Source organism: Macadamia integrifolia, chromosome 14 (genome assembly GCF_013358625.1).
Source record: "Macadamia integrifolia cultivar HAES 741 chromosome 14, SCU_Mint_v3, whole genome shotgun sequence".
In the NCBI taxonomy this organism is placed as follows: domain Eukaryota; kingdom Viridiplantae; phylum Streptophyta; class Magnoliopsida; order Proteales; family Proteaceae; genus Macadamia; species Macadamia integrifolia.
The window spans coordinates 26,014,156-26,028,702 of record NC_056570.1 but is presented as its reverse complement, the minus strand read 5'-3'; the positions used below and the strand labels follow the sequence as shown (position 1 = coordinate 26,028,702).

At 37.9% G+C, this 14,547-nt stretch overlaps 1 protein-coding gene across 1 annotated transcript; it reads left to right on the top strand.

Annotated features, from left to right (window-relative positions):
- The first annotated feature begins 660 nt into the window (after positions 1 to 660).
- On the top strand, positions 661 to 13,999 carry LOC122061906 (proteasome subunit beta type-2-A). The gene is made up of 3 exons (XM_042625452.1): positions 661 to 966; positions 1,062 to 1,185; positions 13,416 to 13,999. The coding sequence occupies exons 1-3, from the start codon at positions 809 to 811 to the stop codon at positions 13,746 to 13,748; spliced, it is 615 nt and encodes a 204-aa protein (XP_042481386.1). The 5' UTR covers positions 661 to 808; the 3' UTR covers positions 13,749 to 13,999.
- Positions 14,000 to 14,547: the final 548 nt, after the last annotated feature.

Sequence of the window (14,547 nt, the reverse complement as noted above, 5' to 3'; positions counted from 1 at the left end):
AAGCTTTGAAAAAAGAAGGTTCGAGAGAGAGAGACATTCATGCCGGATATAGAGGAACAACAAAAAAAAAAAAAAAAGAACTGAGAGCACCGGCCGGGCAATATTCCGGCATGGCTACTGAGGCTGATAAGGTGTGATAGGTGTGGATTGAAGTTTTGGACATTTCCTCTCAATCTAAGGGTTCTCTCAAATCCTACGGTTAAAATATCGCTAACACACCTGATACCAAGGTGTCCCGCTAGCTTTCCTATACCTCTCCCTAAATTAATAATGTAATATCTTTCTTAAAAAAAAATTTGGAAGAGGGCACATTGCTAACTTTTAATAAACCAGTAGTATGAACTAATCATATGACTAAACATAGGAAGACAATGGGGTCTTTTCCAAAAAGAGTAGAGCGAACCTCCAACCAAATGGAGTTTTAAGGGCTTTTTTTTTTTTTAAATTAGTTCTAGGTTTTTTTTTTTTTTTGGGAAGGTGATGTTTTCGGGGCTTCGTGATGAAAATCATGTCCCCTTCTATTTTGTTTATTGGCAAAAATAAAAAAAAAAAAACCACGGGGGCCCGAGGGCCAGGCGGCCCAGGCCATTTCCATTGTATGATTTGTATCATTTCAATGACCGAACCGCCCTCACAATAATCTGAAATTTCCGACATTTTATTCTACTCTTCCCTACTCTAGTTTTCTTGCCCCCCAAGTCGCCACCACTTATTCCCGGTCGCAGACTCGCATTCCGGAAACTCAAAAATACACCGAAGAAGAAGGGAAAAAGGGGAGGGAAACGAGAGAGAGAAAAGAGTTGAAGAGATGGAGTGTGTGTTTGGACTTGTTGGGAACGGATTCGCACTTGTGGTTGCCGATTCATCTGCAGTTAACAGTATATTGGTTCATAAAACGAACGAAGACAAGATTATGGTTCTTGATTCTCACAAGCTTTTGGGCGCTAGCGGTGAGAGCGGTGACAGGTCCTTCTCTCCCACTCTTTTTCCATCTCTGTGATACCTTCTGATTGGAAGAATTTTTGGTATTTGATTTTTTATTTTTTTTAACAATTTTGCAGAGTTCAATTCACGGAATATATACAGAAGAATGTAGCGTTGTATCAGTTCCGTAATGGGATCCCTTTGACAACAGCAGCCACTGCAAATTTCACGCGAAATGAGCTCGCCACCGCCTTGAGAAAGGTCCTTCTCATATTTGATGATACTTCTTACTTTTTACTTGCTTGATGTAGGGTTTCATGGAGTTTTTTAGGTTTGTAGGGCGAAAGGTCTTTTAACTTTCTCTTTCGGGTTAGTTCTGTGTGATTGTGAATCCTGCGATCTAACGCTGGAAAGTATGTAGGGTTTGGGATTTATTTAGTTAATTCTAGGATCCTACTACCTTCTCTTACGATTTGGTGACACTTGGTAATATACTAATATTTTGGCACTAAGCCAATCCATTTTGAACTTGTTGGCACAACTGTTTTTGGTTGCTTTATTGGACGAAAGAAATGGAAAATGAAAGGAAATTTTCATCTACCTATAGGTTGGTTGTACGCGAAAATAAAGAGAAAATAAGCGATTCCATTATCGTTGATTGGTTATCCGAGAATATATGTTATCCAGTTCGTTATTCTCCCTTTTCGAGAGGGAAAGGAGAAGCAAGGAATTACTAATTTTCTCCCAACTTCCATTTCTCTGCTTATTTCCATATGATGGTGAGAAACACAACTAAGGATAATCTTTTCTGAAAATAGGTACTTTTTCCCTTAGATTTTCTCTCACCTTGATTCTGATTTTTCTCTTGCTTTTCCTTTCCCGCATCGTGAGAGGCATTAGCTTCTTTTGAATTGTTAGCTACACTATCTATCATCTTGGAGAATAATAAATATCAACACCACAAAGGCTATAGGATAGGGAGGAGAGTGAGAATGCAGTGAGTAAGAGGGGTTGCCTTAATGCACTCAGTGATCTACTGGGACCTCTGCACTATACTGGTAGGGCTATCATCCGGCAGTTGTCTTCCTCTATGTTTGGTTTCAAGGTGTTACCTTTCATGGCTTCAAACATAGCTATTTAAGTGGATGTCAATATTTCATCTGTCACTACTGCTTGATGATTTTGTCATAGGTTTGAAAAAATGTTTTCAGTGTTCATGTATTATTTTCATCATTTTACTGATGAGTTTAGTTCATAGAATACTGAATTATTTTAATGTTCGTGCTTGTCCACCCGACCAAACAATTCCCTCTGGGGGTGTTGGGGAGGGGAACACTAGTTGTATGTCCTGATGAGTTTCTAGCCTCCTAAGATAACAGGCCTCGGAAATCTAGGAGAAAACCAGAATCACACACAGATAAAGAAACCATATTTCAGAAGAAGATTACAGGAAATCAGATAATACAAATGGGTCTAAACTCTGGTCTAAGGACAGATCTATAGAGAACATCTCCTCAAAATCTGGTTCAGATATGATAGTCTGATCTGGAATTATGGATATATCCTACTGATGATAGAATTCTAGAATTAGGATTTCCAGGACTGGGAATCGACCTCAGATTTTAATGAGATCAATTCAGAAATCAAAGGTGATCAAACCATAACCAGATTCAGTGACAAATAATAGAACGCCAATCTGAAACCGATCCCAGAATTTGATCCACATTATAGATAATTGAGAGATTAGGTCTGAAATAGGATTCTCCTAGAAAAGTAGCAAGATCCAATATTGAAAGTAAGAATCGACTAAGAACCAGGTCTGATTGCTTATTCAGAAAACAGATCTGAAATCTCAGGTTCTATGAAAAAGCAAACCAGATTTCACTCTTCATGAAGGAATATCAGAAATAGAAAAAAGATTGGTTTTTCAAACCAGAATACAAGCAGAACTTACAGGCAGAACTTGATAGGATGGAGATGGATAGCTAACAGAATCAAGCAAATAAAGCCTGTGCATGAAAATATAATTTTTCTATGCTAACCTGATTGCGATGGAAGCAATGGCAAGAAGAAAAGATATGGAACAAGCTTCCCGTCTGTAACTTGACTGGAATTGTCTGCTGCATCTCACAGAACTAAAAGGCCAAAGCCAAGCTTTCAACCGTATGAATGGTGGGGATGCTTTACATCCTTACATCAATATATGAAGCTCAATAGGTTGAGTCAAATTGGCTACAGGGTAACTAACAGCCAACAGGAAACAAGCCTCTAGAAATAACCTGAAAGGAAAAAAATCAAAACAGAATAGGAAACACTCCTCCTATGTGCAAGCTATAGGAGAAGTTATAACGTGACTAGGACCCCTAATAAAAGACTTCTAAGTTCTAACAGGCCTGGAATAAATAATGAAGTTTCCAGCCTTTACAAGGAAATAAATAAGTAATAAAATAAATGAAAGTTAGTTCTACATTCACCCCCAACCCCAAAAAAGTCCTAGATATACACCTCATGACCTGGTTCTTAGGAGAACAAGAACCTGAACCGCAAGCCAGTGAAAACTGTCCCAAAGTGGTGCAAACCAGAACCGCAAGTTATGGTTCTGGCCTGGGTTGCTTCCTTCACGTTGGTACTTCAAGCTTGAAGTACCTCTGATCTGCATCAGTTCCTCTGTATCATTGACTTTATTTAGCCTTGTCCCAGTTTGAGCCTGAAAATGTTCAGGATGAATCATAGTTTTAAAACCTTAATTTTTATCTTCTTGTGGAGTGTAGTTCAGAGCTAAAAGTTATAGACATGTGATTCCTGATAAGTTTGGGTTTGAAGGGGTTATAACAGGTCAGGGACTTGTGGAAGATATAGTGCTATGTTACAGGGTGAAGCTTGGGTGGAAATTTTATAGAGCAAATCAACTTGGTGTTTTATCATGTGCCTCAGCTACTGGAATGTGCTCAAAGTATCATTCTTGAATCCTGTAGAAGAGTATATTGGCAGCTAGTACCTTACTCTAGGCCATGGGGTCAAAATCGCCGAAATATCTGAATTTTTGGGGGACTAAGATTCAAACATTTCACTAATGTCAGTTGGAATCTGCTAAATGTGTGGAAGAATAACTTATATTGATGCTGAATTCCCAGAAAATATTCTGTCAGCCATGACTGAAATCATGTTTGAAATTGAATCTTAATTTTATATATTAGCGAAAGTTTGGGATCCACCTTTGCCCCTGAAGACTATACTATAACTGGAATTTTTTTTAACTGGTCTATGATGTCGGCAAGTTGTTGACTCATCATGACATTTATTCTTTGGAATTTGAAGACTCTTTCTCCTTAATATTCATGTATTTTTCTGGTCAGTTGGAAGGTGCAGGGAATCACCTTTCATTTACTGTGTTGTTGCTAGTGGAGTTTATTTTATAATCCCACAGACTCCTTGAATGAGATAAGTCATGTCATTTTTCACGCAATATTTGCAACTTTAGTTTATATTGATATGTGGGGTATTTGGGAAGGGGTAAAAACAAAAGGGAATGTTTTCTTCTGATTTATTTGATTCTATTTTAAGTAAGATGAATATGAAACTGTTAGTGGTCTGGTGACTGTCAAGAAGGCCTTTTAAAACTTTGAAGAAGTTTATGGTTGGAAAATGTTTATAATTTAAAAAGTGAAGAACTTGTACCAGAAGATGGAATGGTGTAGTCAAGAGAGCTAGTCAGTAAGTAGGTATTCTGACCTCTAAGGTAAATCATTGATTAATTAATAGCTAGCGGGCCAAAATAAAATATTTCATCATACATATTGAAACCAAAAGGAAGTGTTAAAAGTGCAAATAGTTAAGAAGTTTGAGCCAGGTAAAGTAAATTGGAAATTCATTTGAGGCATCTTTAAGACCCTAAATGGAGTATAATTTGAATTTAAAGGGATTGAGCTTTCTAAAATTACAACTTTGCTCCTTAATAGAGTGAAAAGGGAATAATGTAAAATCAACTAGGTGATGGGTCTTATAGTTGAGATTTGTCAAGAATTTGACATGTAGACTACCCAAATGGTGATCCATATGGCGAATGGTTTGAGTAAACAATATCAGCCATGTGATGTTTGTGCCTCAAAAAATGGTGGACCGTTTAGGGAAGCCTCCCTAAACGATGAGCGACTTGTTGACTCTCAACGATCCAACATGGCAACCTCTAATATACCTGTACATTGACCAGTCAACCTTGGACCTTTGTGATGCTTTGACTGCATTAGTACATTGGGATGGAAACTAAAGAAAATCCATCTAAAGGATACTTTACACTTGAACCTTATTTTGTGGTTCATTAGGTTGCTGTTGTTGATGGGAGTTTTTCCTCTCTAATATATAAATGCCCTACTTGGGTAAAAATCCAGATTTAAGTGAAGGTAGTTTAGTGGAACGGTTTTTCATTTTATCTGGACTCGTCAGGCATTGGGTTTGGTATCTCAATGTTAAGACGGTTGTCAATATCTTGCTCCCATGGCTATATGTTTTACTCAGAATTTAAGATTGTTAACCAGTAAGATATCCATTTAATAACAATCTTGGGCTGTGCCTAGGTGGGTGGATAGTCGGTCAAATAAAGATTATGTGGCTTGAGATGCTTGTTGTCTAGCATTCTTTTTAATTTTTATTTTATTTAAATTTTTGGGGATCTTTTCCTTTTTGAAACTCTCCCCATTCTGTTTTGTATTATGGTATTACTCTTGATATCTTCTTCCCTTTATATATCTTTCTCTTTGTTTAGTGGGGTCCTTTGTATCGAAAAAGAGAAGACAATGATTGTCCACCTAATGCATATAAGTCACTTAATGGGCTTATTTTATTGCAAATAAGCCTTAGGTTGGGTTATGTATGTGTTGGGTCTTTGATTCTATGGGCTTTCTTTGTAATAGACCACTTTAATGAGCCTAAATTTGGGTAGAAAGTGATGCAGATTCTTCACCAAACTAGGCTTGTTTTATTAGGAATAAGTCTAGGGTTGGGTTGTATATGTGTCGGGCCTTTAGTCCATGTGGTTTGGAGTGTAATGGGCCACTTTTATGGGTCTAAAAGAGGGGCTTTAAGGTTGCCTACGGGATTACTAGTTTGTTTCCTTTTAAGTTGGGTTTAATTTAAGTTATTTTTGTTTTCTTAAGAGTCAAGTTATTAATTGAGTCTAGTCATTAGTAGTTAGTTTCCCTTTTCAGCTAGTTTATGATTTCGGTTTTTAGTAAGTATTGTATTAGGAGACTAAATTAAGGTTTCCTTTTTAAGGAACATTCTATTTTGTAATTCCCTTCCCCATCAACATTATAAATAAAGAAGAGGAGACTCCTAAAGCTCAGAATGATTTTAATAAAAAAATTAATGGCTGCTGCTATTGTCTTCTCCATGAAGAGTTGTCTTGTGTTTGATCAAGGCTGATGGAATTGGTGTTTGATCCAATTGACTCTCTGCGGTGTGAAGCCCGAGAGGTTCTTCTCTTCAAGTTATCTCTTTCTTCTCTATAGAACTCAAGGTGTTATAAATCTGTCCTAATTATACATGTATTTAAATCACTCTAATTCCATCCAGAGAAAAGAAGGTTCTGTGACAATCTTTCAGATTTTGCTCAGACCAAACCATCCATCGATTTGGGCTGAAATTTGGATGGAAGGTGCCCCTTACCTAGGGAAGAACACGATCCAAAGGGAGGCCTTTCTGGCCTGGGGTTGTTGAGATATACAAAATCTCCTTATTTTTGTCCTGTAGTGAACTCTAAGGCTGAAACTGGAATCAATAGGACTGTTCTACTGAGTTATGATTTCTATGCTCTTCTGTGCTGTTGCTCATATTAATTGGACTGTATGAGGTCTGTAATAGTCCCCTGCTAGGCTATTGGACCTACTTTCTAATTTGACCTGAGGAACCAGATCTTTTGGAATTGATAGTCTTATTGTGTCTTCTCCTCTATTCTGATTTTCTGTTATATTACTGGGCTGGTTATGGTTGTTCTTCTGATTAAAAAAATCCTACAGTTGAAGGCTTGGTAGTTTATCTATCCTAGTCTACATTAGAAAGTAGGAAAACGAGATTTAATTCATTAGTTTAGTTAGAATCCTATTTTGAGTCTATTTTCTTTGTTATTTCAGTTTTTTAGTTAGTTTAGGTTTCCCAATTAGTTAAGGCTTGGATTAGGCCTTTCCTTTTTAGTGTTCGAGTCAATTTTGAGTCTTCTATATAAGTTTGTAAGGGGCTACAACATTGAACACGAATTTGATTGAATGTAAAAAAAAAAAAAAAAAAAAAAAAAAGCTTTGCACTGGAAAACTATGAGAGACAACTTGGGTGAGATGCCCTAGGGAAGTGTGAGATATTCGACCCAACCTATTCCCCTACCTCCATTCTTTCCTTTATTCTCTTATTTCTGTTTTGTTCATACTATCTGTCATACTATCTTATTTTTATTAAATTTACTAAAGATCCTACCTGGGATTGGATCACTTGTGGACCAATCATTACCACCACAGTAGGCTTTTTCTTTTCAACAATGTCAATCCTGACATTGTCAGTTAGAAGCATGTTCTGTATCTTGATGATACAACTCAACTCAATTCATTCTTATCCTAACTAAATGGGGTCAACGACATGGATCATTTTTCTCCAATCAGCCCTATTCAAAGCCATACTTGTTACTTTTCCTATGCTATTCATGCATTTTCTCGCCACTTCTCCTAGAGTAATTTTAGTTTACAACTCTTTTAGCTCATTCGGTTTAAATCAAATCATTCCTCCGAGCTGGAGCACTCAAAGGCCTCTGTTGCTCATGTCCATGCCACCTGATACGACTTTCTCGCAACTTATCATGTATCGGAGCTACTCCTAAATTAGCTATAATTTGTTACTTCCTGATTTTATCTTTGCTAGTTTTACCACTCATCCATCTCAACATCTTCATTTTAGCTACACTAAGTTTGTTTATATGTTGTTTCTTGATGGCCCAACATTCGGCACCCTACATTATTGTTGGCTGTATAACAGTTCTATAAAATTTTCCTTTCTGTTTTTAAGTAATACATCGATCACACAACACTCCAGACACGTACGTCCTCTTCATCCTTGCTATTCTAATTCTTTGAGCAACAATCCTATATTTCTCCTCATTTATTTATGATTGACTTTAGGTACTTGAAACTTTCACTTTGTGGTATATCCCTATCATCAAATTTTACCACCCCACTTTTTAACCTAGTGTTCCTAAAGTTGCACACTATATATTCTGTTTTTGTTCTACGTATCTTAAACCTTTTGATTCCAAGGTCGAACTCCATAATTAAACTTTGCATATATCCCTACTTTTGTTTTGTCTACCAAAATAGTATCATTGGCGAAGAACATACACCAAAGGATCTGATCTTGAGCATCTCTAATCAGCTCATCAATGATTAACACAAACAAATATAGGCTTAGAGCTGATCCTTCATGTATACAGTTGTAATTGAGAATTCACCATGTTTTCCCCCCCATGGTTCTTACGGTGGTCACTAAATCATTATCATATATATACATATATATATATATATATGTATATATTCCCTATCTTTAATTATGTCTATATTTACTCAAAACACTTTTCTTCTCTAACATTTGCCAAATTAACTCTTTAGGGACTATCATAAGATTTTTCTATGTCAATAAAGACCATGTGGAGATCCACCATAGTTGTTAAGCCGTGGCCTAAGCATCAAATCCATGCATTATATATAATAATATATCTATATATCTATATATATATATAATATGAAAAAGAAAAGGGGAAGAGGCAAAGCTGCTGAGATCGAAGTGTGAGGGCAGAATGATTCCCACGACGACAGCCAGGTGTGGGACTACGTTCAACACTGTTTTGTTTCTTCTTCTTCTTCTTCTTCTTCTTTCATTCCTTTTTCTTTTCCTCCTCCTATGCTTCTTCCACTGCTTTCCGTTTTCCTCCCCCCCCCCCCCTCTTTTTCCTTCTTCTTCTTTACTTCTTCTACTGCCTATTTTTTCCACCCTCACAAAAATGGGTCATGAGTCCACAGCGGCTCAGCCACAGACACCGTGACACCAACACTTCTGTTTCTGTTTTTTTTTTTTTTTTTTTCCTTCTCTGCTGCTTCTTCCACCGCTGCAACTTTTTTTTTCTGTATGCAATGGGTTAGGAACCCACTCCAGCTGTCACCACTGCCACTGCCACTGCCACTGCCACTGCCACTGCCATCGCCATCGCCATCACCATCACCATCGTCGCTACATAAAAAAAAAGCTGACGACGAAGAAGATGGAGGAGGATTGATGCAGTGGCACTCGAATGGTTGGACTAGCACGACCAGGTTTGAAAACCCAAGCCCAGACGTAACAGGCTCAACTTGGGTTTTTGGTCTAATAACGGCTGGTAGTAGTTTACTTCTTTGGGTTATTTCCTTCTATAATTTTATTTATGTTGAGAGTTGTAGGATATAGTCTAGTTAGTTTTGAATTCAATTCTAGGTTAGAGTTGGAATAGGAATCTTTGTTTTTTTGTTCTTTCTTCTCTTTATATACTTGTAATCACTAATCAACGACAGTTTTGAGAATAGAACATGATTTTGACATTGGTTGGTTCTTCATGGTGGTGAAGGTGAGAAGATTTACGTGACTGCCTGTTTGTAAGGCAGTGCTTTCATCCTCCTCCTATTCTTGCTATATATTTCTGTTTCTGTATCCTAGATACAATTCCTCTTTCCTCGTCCTTTATTCTTCTTCTTTTTCTTCCTTATCCTGTCATCATTTTATTTATCTGTTCCTGTAACTAACATTATTGGCAGCCTTATGTCGTACCTCAAACTCCCTGGTTACTCTTATCTTTTGAGCCTGAGATTTGGGTCGAAGGAAGCCTATCTTTGGGTGACCAAACCCTTAGAATCTCTTCACATGCTACATGTAAGAACGAAGTAGAAACAAGGAGCTGGTTTACCCTTTACCGCTCTACCTGAGTTGCAGAAGTTATACTTCTTTTGATTTCTGTTCAAAATACCTATCAATGGGAGGCTGTAGACCATTGAGTGATCGAACCCCCTCTCCTTGAGTTTCAGCCCATTGTTCCCTTATCTGGGTTGAAACTAGTTCTTCTGCCTATTTTCTGCCACCCAAGGTTGTGCTTCTAATTCCTTTATATATTTGTTTTCCAAGATTTCCCCTTTCTTCCCCTTTTATTTTTGTCCTGTCCTTTACCTTACACTATGTTCCAAGTATATCCCTAGCCTTTATTTTCTATCACCTTTATATCCCTCCCCCATTTAACTTCCAACCTATCCTTTAATATTCCACCTATTTATAGTTATGCCATTCTTTTATGAACTTCAAAATAATTACAATTTTGACCCTAGTCCTTTGATTTAAGCTTTCTACTCTTTGTGTGGGCCCATAGTGATTCCGACCTTGGGATCACCATCAAGGAGAAAGAGAGAGAGAGGGAGCGTGACCGACAGTTGCCAATGGCTTGCTCTTCTTTGCATCTCATAGACAAAAAGGTTGGGCTATATGTCTTTGGCTGGACTTTTTATTTATTTATAAAAGGTGGGGCTGTCAAGAATTTGCTATCTCATTCCTCCTTTTATAAAAGTAGGTTGGGTGATGGATTGTCTTGGTGGTGGATATATAGCATGTAGGACGCTTTGGCTTGACCGATCTATATGGTACGTTAGGTAGACAGTCGGTAGACTCGGTACCTTATTATAGTCTATCGTTATAAGCATGTGGCTGATTTTCTGATTTTTAGTGGTGCGTCAGGTTGACAACCGGCACTTATTATAACTAGCCATAACTCTTCAATCTTTTTGCATGGATCCTTGCAATCGTCCTTGTTTGGAATCTCCATGTAGCCGACCCCGTTAAGTTGGGATAAGGTTTTGGATGTTGTTGTTTGCTGTATAAATAAGCCACCTGTATTTTCAATTAAATTAAAAGGATGGAGTTTCCCTAAAGCTACAATGAATAGGAACCCGTTCACCGCACGCATCAGGGCAACTTGGGGGGTGGGGGAGGCAGGATTTCCATCCCTTGGTTCACCGCCTGGTCAAGGGAAACTTTGTCCAAATTAAAAACATACTTTTTACGTTAGATCCCATATTCATATTTACAAGTAAGGAAATTAAGTCTTTTGTTTTGTACACAAGCCCCTCGCCCTTACTTACAACCACTTTGTTGTCTAGGCGGGGCGCCTTGTCGCCTAGGTGCCCTTCCAACCCCTAGGTTGCCTAATTGCCTTGACAACTATGCTTCTTACATTCTCTAAATCTTTCCATTTGTCTCCTAAGTAAATAAATAACTTCTTTGGTTGATCTTCCTAAATAAAATCAAATTAGTTATCTCAAAAATTAGTTTCTTGTCTCAGGCGAGTTTCAATTACTCTCTCCCGTAAGTTCATGGTATAATTCATAAATCGTATTCTTCTATGGTTATTACAACATTGAATATCACCTTTATTCATCTAACATTTTCTTATTGTACAACTTAATTAGCCAAGTTAATCCACAAATTCCTAAGCTCTTCGACACCTCTATTACCATCTATCCCTTTTGCTTTATCTATTTTCATCTTCTTTGAAGCTTCCTTTACTTCAGACACCCTAATTTTCTGTATATATCTAAGGTTATGATTATTACAATCATTTAAAACACAATTACTTTTTTTTTTTTTCTCTCTTTCAATTTAGTAAGTTGTGGAAATAGTTTTTCCATCTCTTTTTAATCTTCTCATCCCTTATTAATACGTTCTCATCTTCACTTTTAATGCTTCTAATATGGTTGAAACTCCCTTCCTTTCCCTTGTTGTAGCTAATTTATAGATATATTTTACCCCTTCGGTTGTACCTGAATTTTTATGGAGATCCTCATATTTCTTAGTCATTGTTTTCCCTACTATTTCTTTAGCTTCATTTCTAGCAAATTTATATCCTTTTTTAAATCCTCTTCATTCATAGACTGTTGCCAGGTTTCAAAAACTAGATTTTTTAGGCTTAATGGCTTCTTGAATTTCATCATTACACCAAGTTTCCTCGTGACTACTGTATCTTGATGATGGCATGGTAATTTCGGAAGCTATGATTAAAGCTGTGAGTGGTTGTAGAGCATTAACCACCAATTCTGGTGGCTGAAATAGCAATACTCATGTGACACTGAGAATCGAGCTTCAGATGTGTTAGATGGTCTGGTGCCCCATTACTATGTAAGGTGTTGAAGTTGCTTGTCTACCTCCTATTGCAATCATGGTTTATGCCATCTCTTCCATGTGGAGCAGGTTCCTCTCGCTGCTAGTGACCCCCATTGCAATCTGTTGGGAATAACACCAAACCATCTTGTCTTTGCAGGACTTGTAACCAAATTATGGATTTAAAGAATATCGATTTGTATTTTCGTCTTGCCTCTTATTATTTCAGCTAGGTCTGATAATATGCACTGTTGACAATTGAGATTTACTCACAAATTTGTTGGGGGATGACTTGGTGGATTGGTATTTAAGGCTTTTAGCTGCTGTGTGGGGAAATTCTATTCAGCAGGAGTGCAGGACATATGTTAAGTTGCTGACATGTGTTGTGATAAAATTAACTGGGTTGTAAACTATAAAGTTTCATTTGTGGCTGGCTGTTGTGTCCTCTGAAACTGGTGGATTGTTCTGTTCTTGCATTGTCGAGGACTTGGTCTTGTGAGGCCTTTTTATGGTGACTGCAAACTCACCTTCTTTCATGCTCTACTGGTCCTTTGTCAAGAACATTAGTTTGTAGTATCATGTCAGTAAACTGTGCAGATCAACAACAACAACAAAAAAAAAACTCAGCCTAATCCCAATTTAATGGGGTTGGCTACAAGGATCTATGCAAAACAAAGGAGGGAAAACTGAGGTCCAAGCAGAAAAAGAGAAACGTTAAAAATAGGAAAATAGGAAATGATAAAGAGAAATGACAAGAGAGATGAAAGTAAGGGGAAAGAGGCTGGAAAGAGGCACAGCCCAGCAAGTTAGGAGAAACTCAGCTAAATGGGGTCGGCTGCTACATGGATTCTAGCCCTCCAATAGGCGTTATCCAAGGTCATACTTGGGACAAGACCTAGACTGACTATGAATGTCATTCCTCACAACTATAGTAGCATATGATTATAACAGATGGTGGCCTGATTAAATTAGTTTTGCACACGCATTGGTTCATTTTCCTTTTACTGGGTAAGTTGCTGGGCAACTAGTCACTAGTCCCAGTTGTTTCCTTGTGGCCATCTACACATTGCACATTGGTATGATTTCTTCTTGATGTTTGTTTGTGCAAACATCCCTTTTATATGGAGGGCTATGACCATCAAATTCTCTAACTGTATCAATGAATACCATATTGGGAACAGAATCATTTTGGGAAGTTTTATGTTCATGTCTTCCATTTGTTCTTCTGAAAAGAAAATTCCCAGAATAACTCAATATTTTTCTGAAATGTGGCACTCTTGATTTTCCAGAATCCATATTCTGTCAACATCCTTTTGGCTGGCTATGACAAGGAGACTGGCCCATCACTATACTACATTGACTACATAGCGACTCTCCACAAGATCGAGAAAGGGGCGTTCGGTTATGGATCCTTTTTCTCTCTGTCCATGATGGACAGACACTACCACAGTGGGATGTCGGTGGAAGAAGCAATCAATTTGGTTGATAAATGCATACTGGAGATCAGGTCCCGGTTGGTTGTGGCGCCACCAAATTTTGTGATCAAGATAGTTGACAAGGATGGAGCAAGGGAGTATGCATGGCGTGAATCCATTAAAGATAATAGTGTTTCTTCAGCCTGAGTATGCTTTGTTTGTTTCACTTGGACCATCTATCCTATCTTATTGTTCTTTCAAAATTGGGCATTCTTATGGAACTTAACTTGTTGCACGTGGTTGACTCTTCAAAACTGTTGAAATGTCATGTATACATGCTTTATAACGGTTATAGCCCCTGAGAAGTTGCAGAGTTGCAGTAAAGGGTTGACAAGAAAGTACATTGGAGGAGTGCCAATGGTTTGCTTGCTTTGGAATTCTGATTTAATTTTGGACCAGCCACTGCTACCCCCATGTCCTTTCTGGATCCGGATCCTCTCCAATGGTGGAGGGTGCCCAGTGCGTGTCCAGTGGCTGAGTGCACAACCAAGGAGTTCCCAGCTGCTGGATGTGCGCTGGGTACCCTCTGGCGTTGGATAAGATCTCTTTCCTTTTCTGAATTGGAACAAGAAGTTTAGGAGTTACTCGGAATGCAATCAAGATATTAGTATTCTGTGGATTTCATAATTAGAGGTATAATAAGTCAATTTGTAATCTCTAATACCAGATTTTAGTCCAACTGTTGTTATCGTCTCTAACTTTTGTGACACAAGTCTCTCCATAAGTTAATAAGTTAAGAATTCTCACAACAAGGCTATTTGTCATGGATTATGCATTGATAAAATATTTCATAAGAATTTTGGATCGGGATATTTTTGTTGCCGCTGTGTAGTGCAGATCCAAGGACTGAGAGCATCTTCAGCTGTCTGTCTGAGGGCTCCCAACTCTTGGATCTGCACCACCTTGTACCATATGCTACGGACAAGCCTGATTCAAAAAAATTCAA

Excerpts from the sequence above, each read along its gene's own strand:
- LOC122061906 (XM_042625452.1), top strand. The coding sequence starts at position 809 with ATGGAGTGTGTGTTTGGACTTGTTGGGAACGGATTCGCACTTGTGGTT. Across the intron at positions 967-1,061 it reads AGCGGTGAGAGCGGTGACAG|AGTTCAATTCACGGAATATA; the intron begins GTCCTTCTCTCC and ends ACAATTTTGCAG. Across the intron at positions 1,186-13,415 it reads TCGCCACCGCCTTGAGAAAG|AATCCATATTCTGTCAACAT; the intron begins GTCCTTCTCATA and ends TTGATTTTCCAG.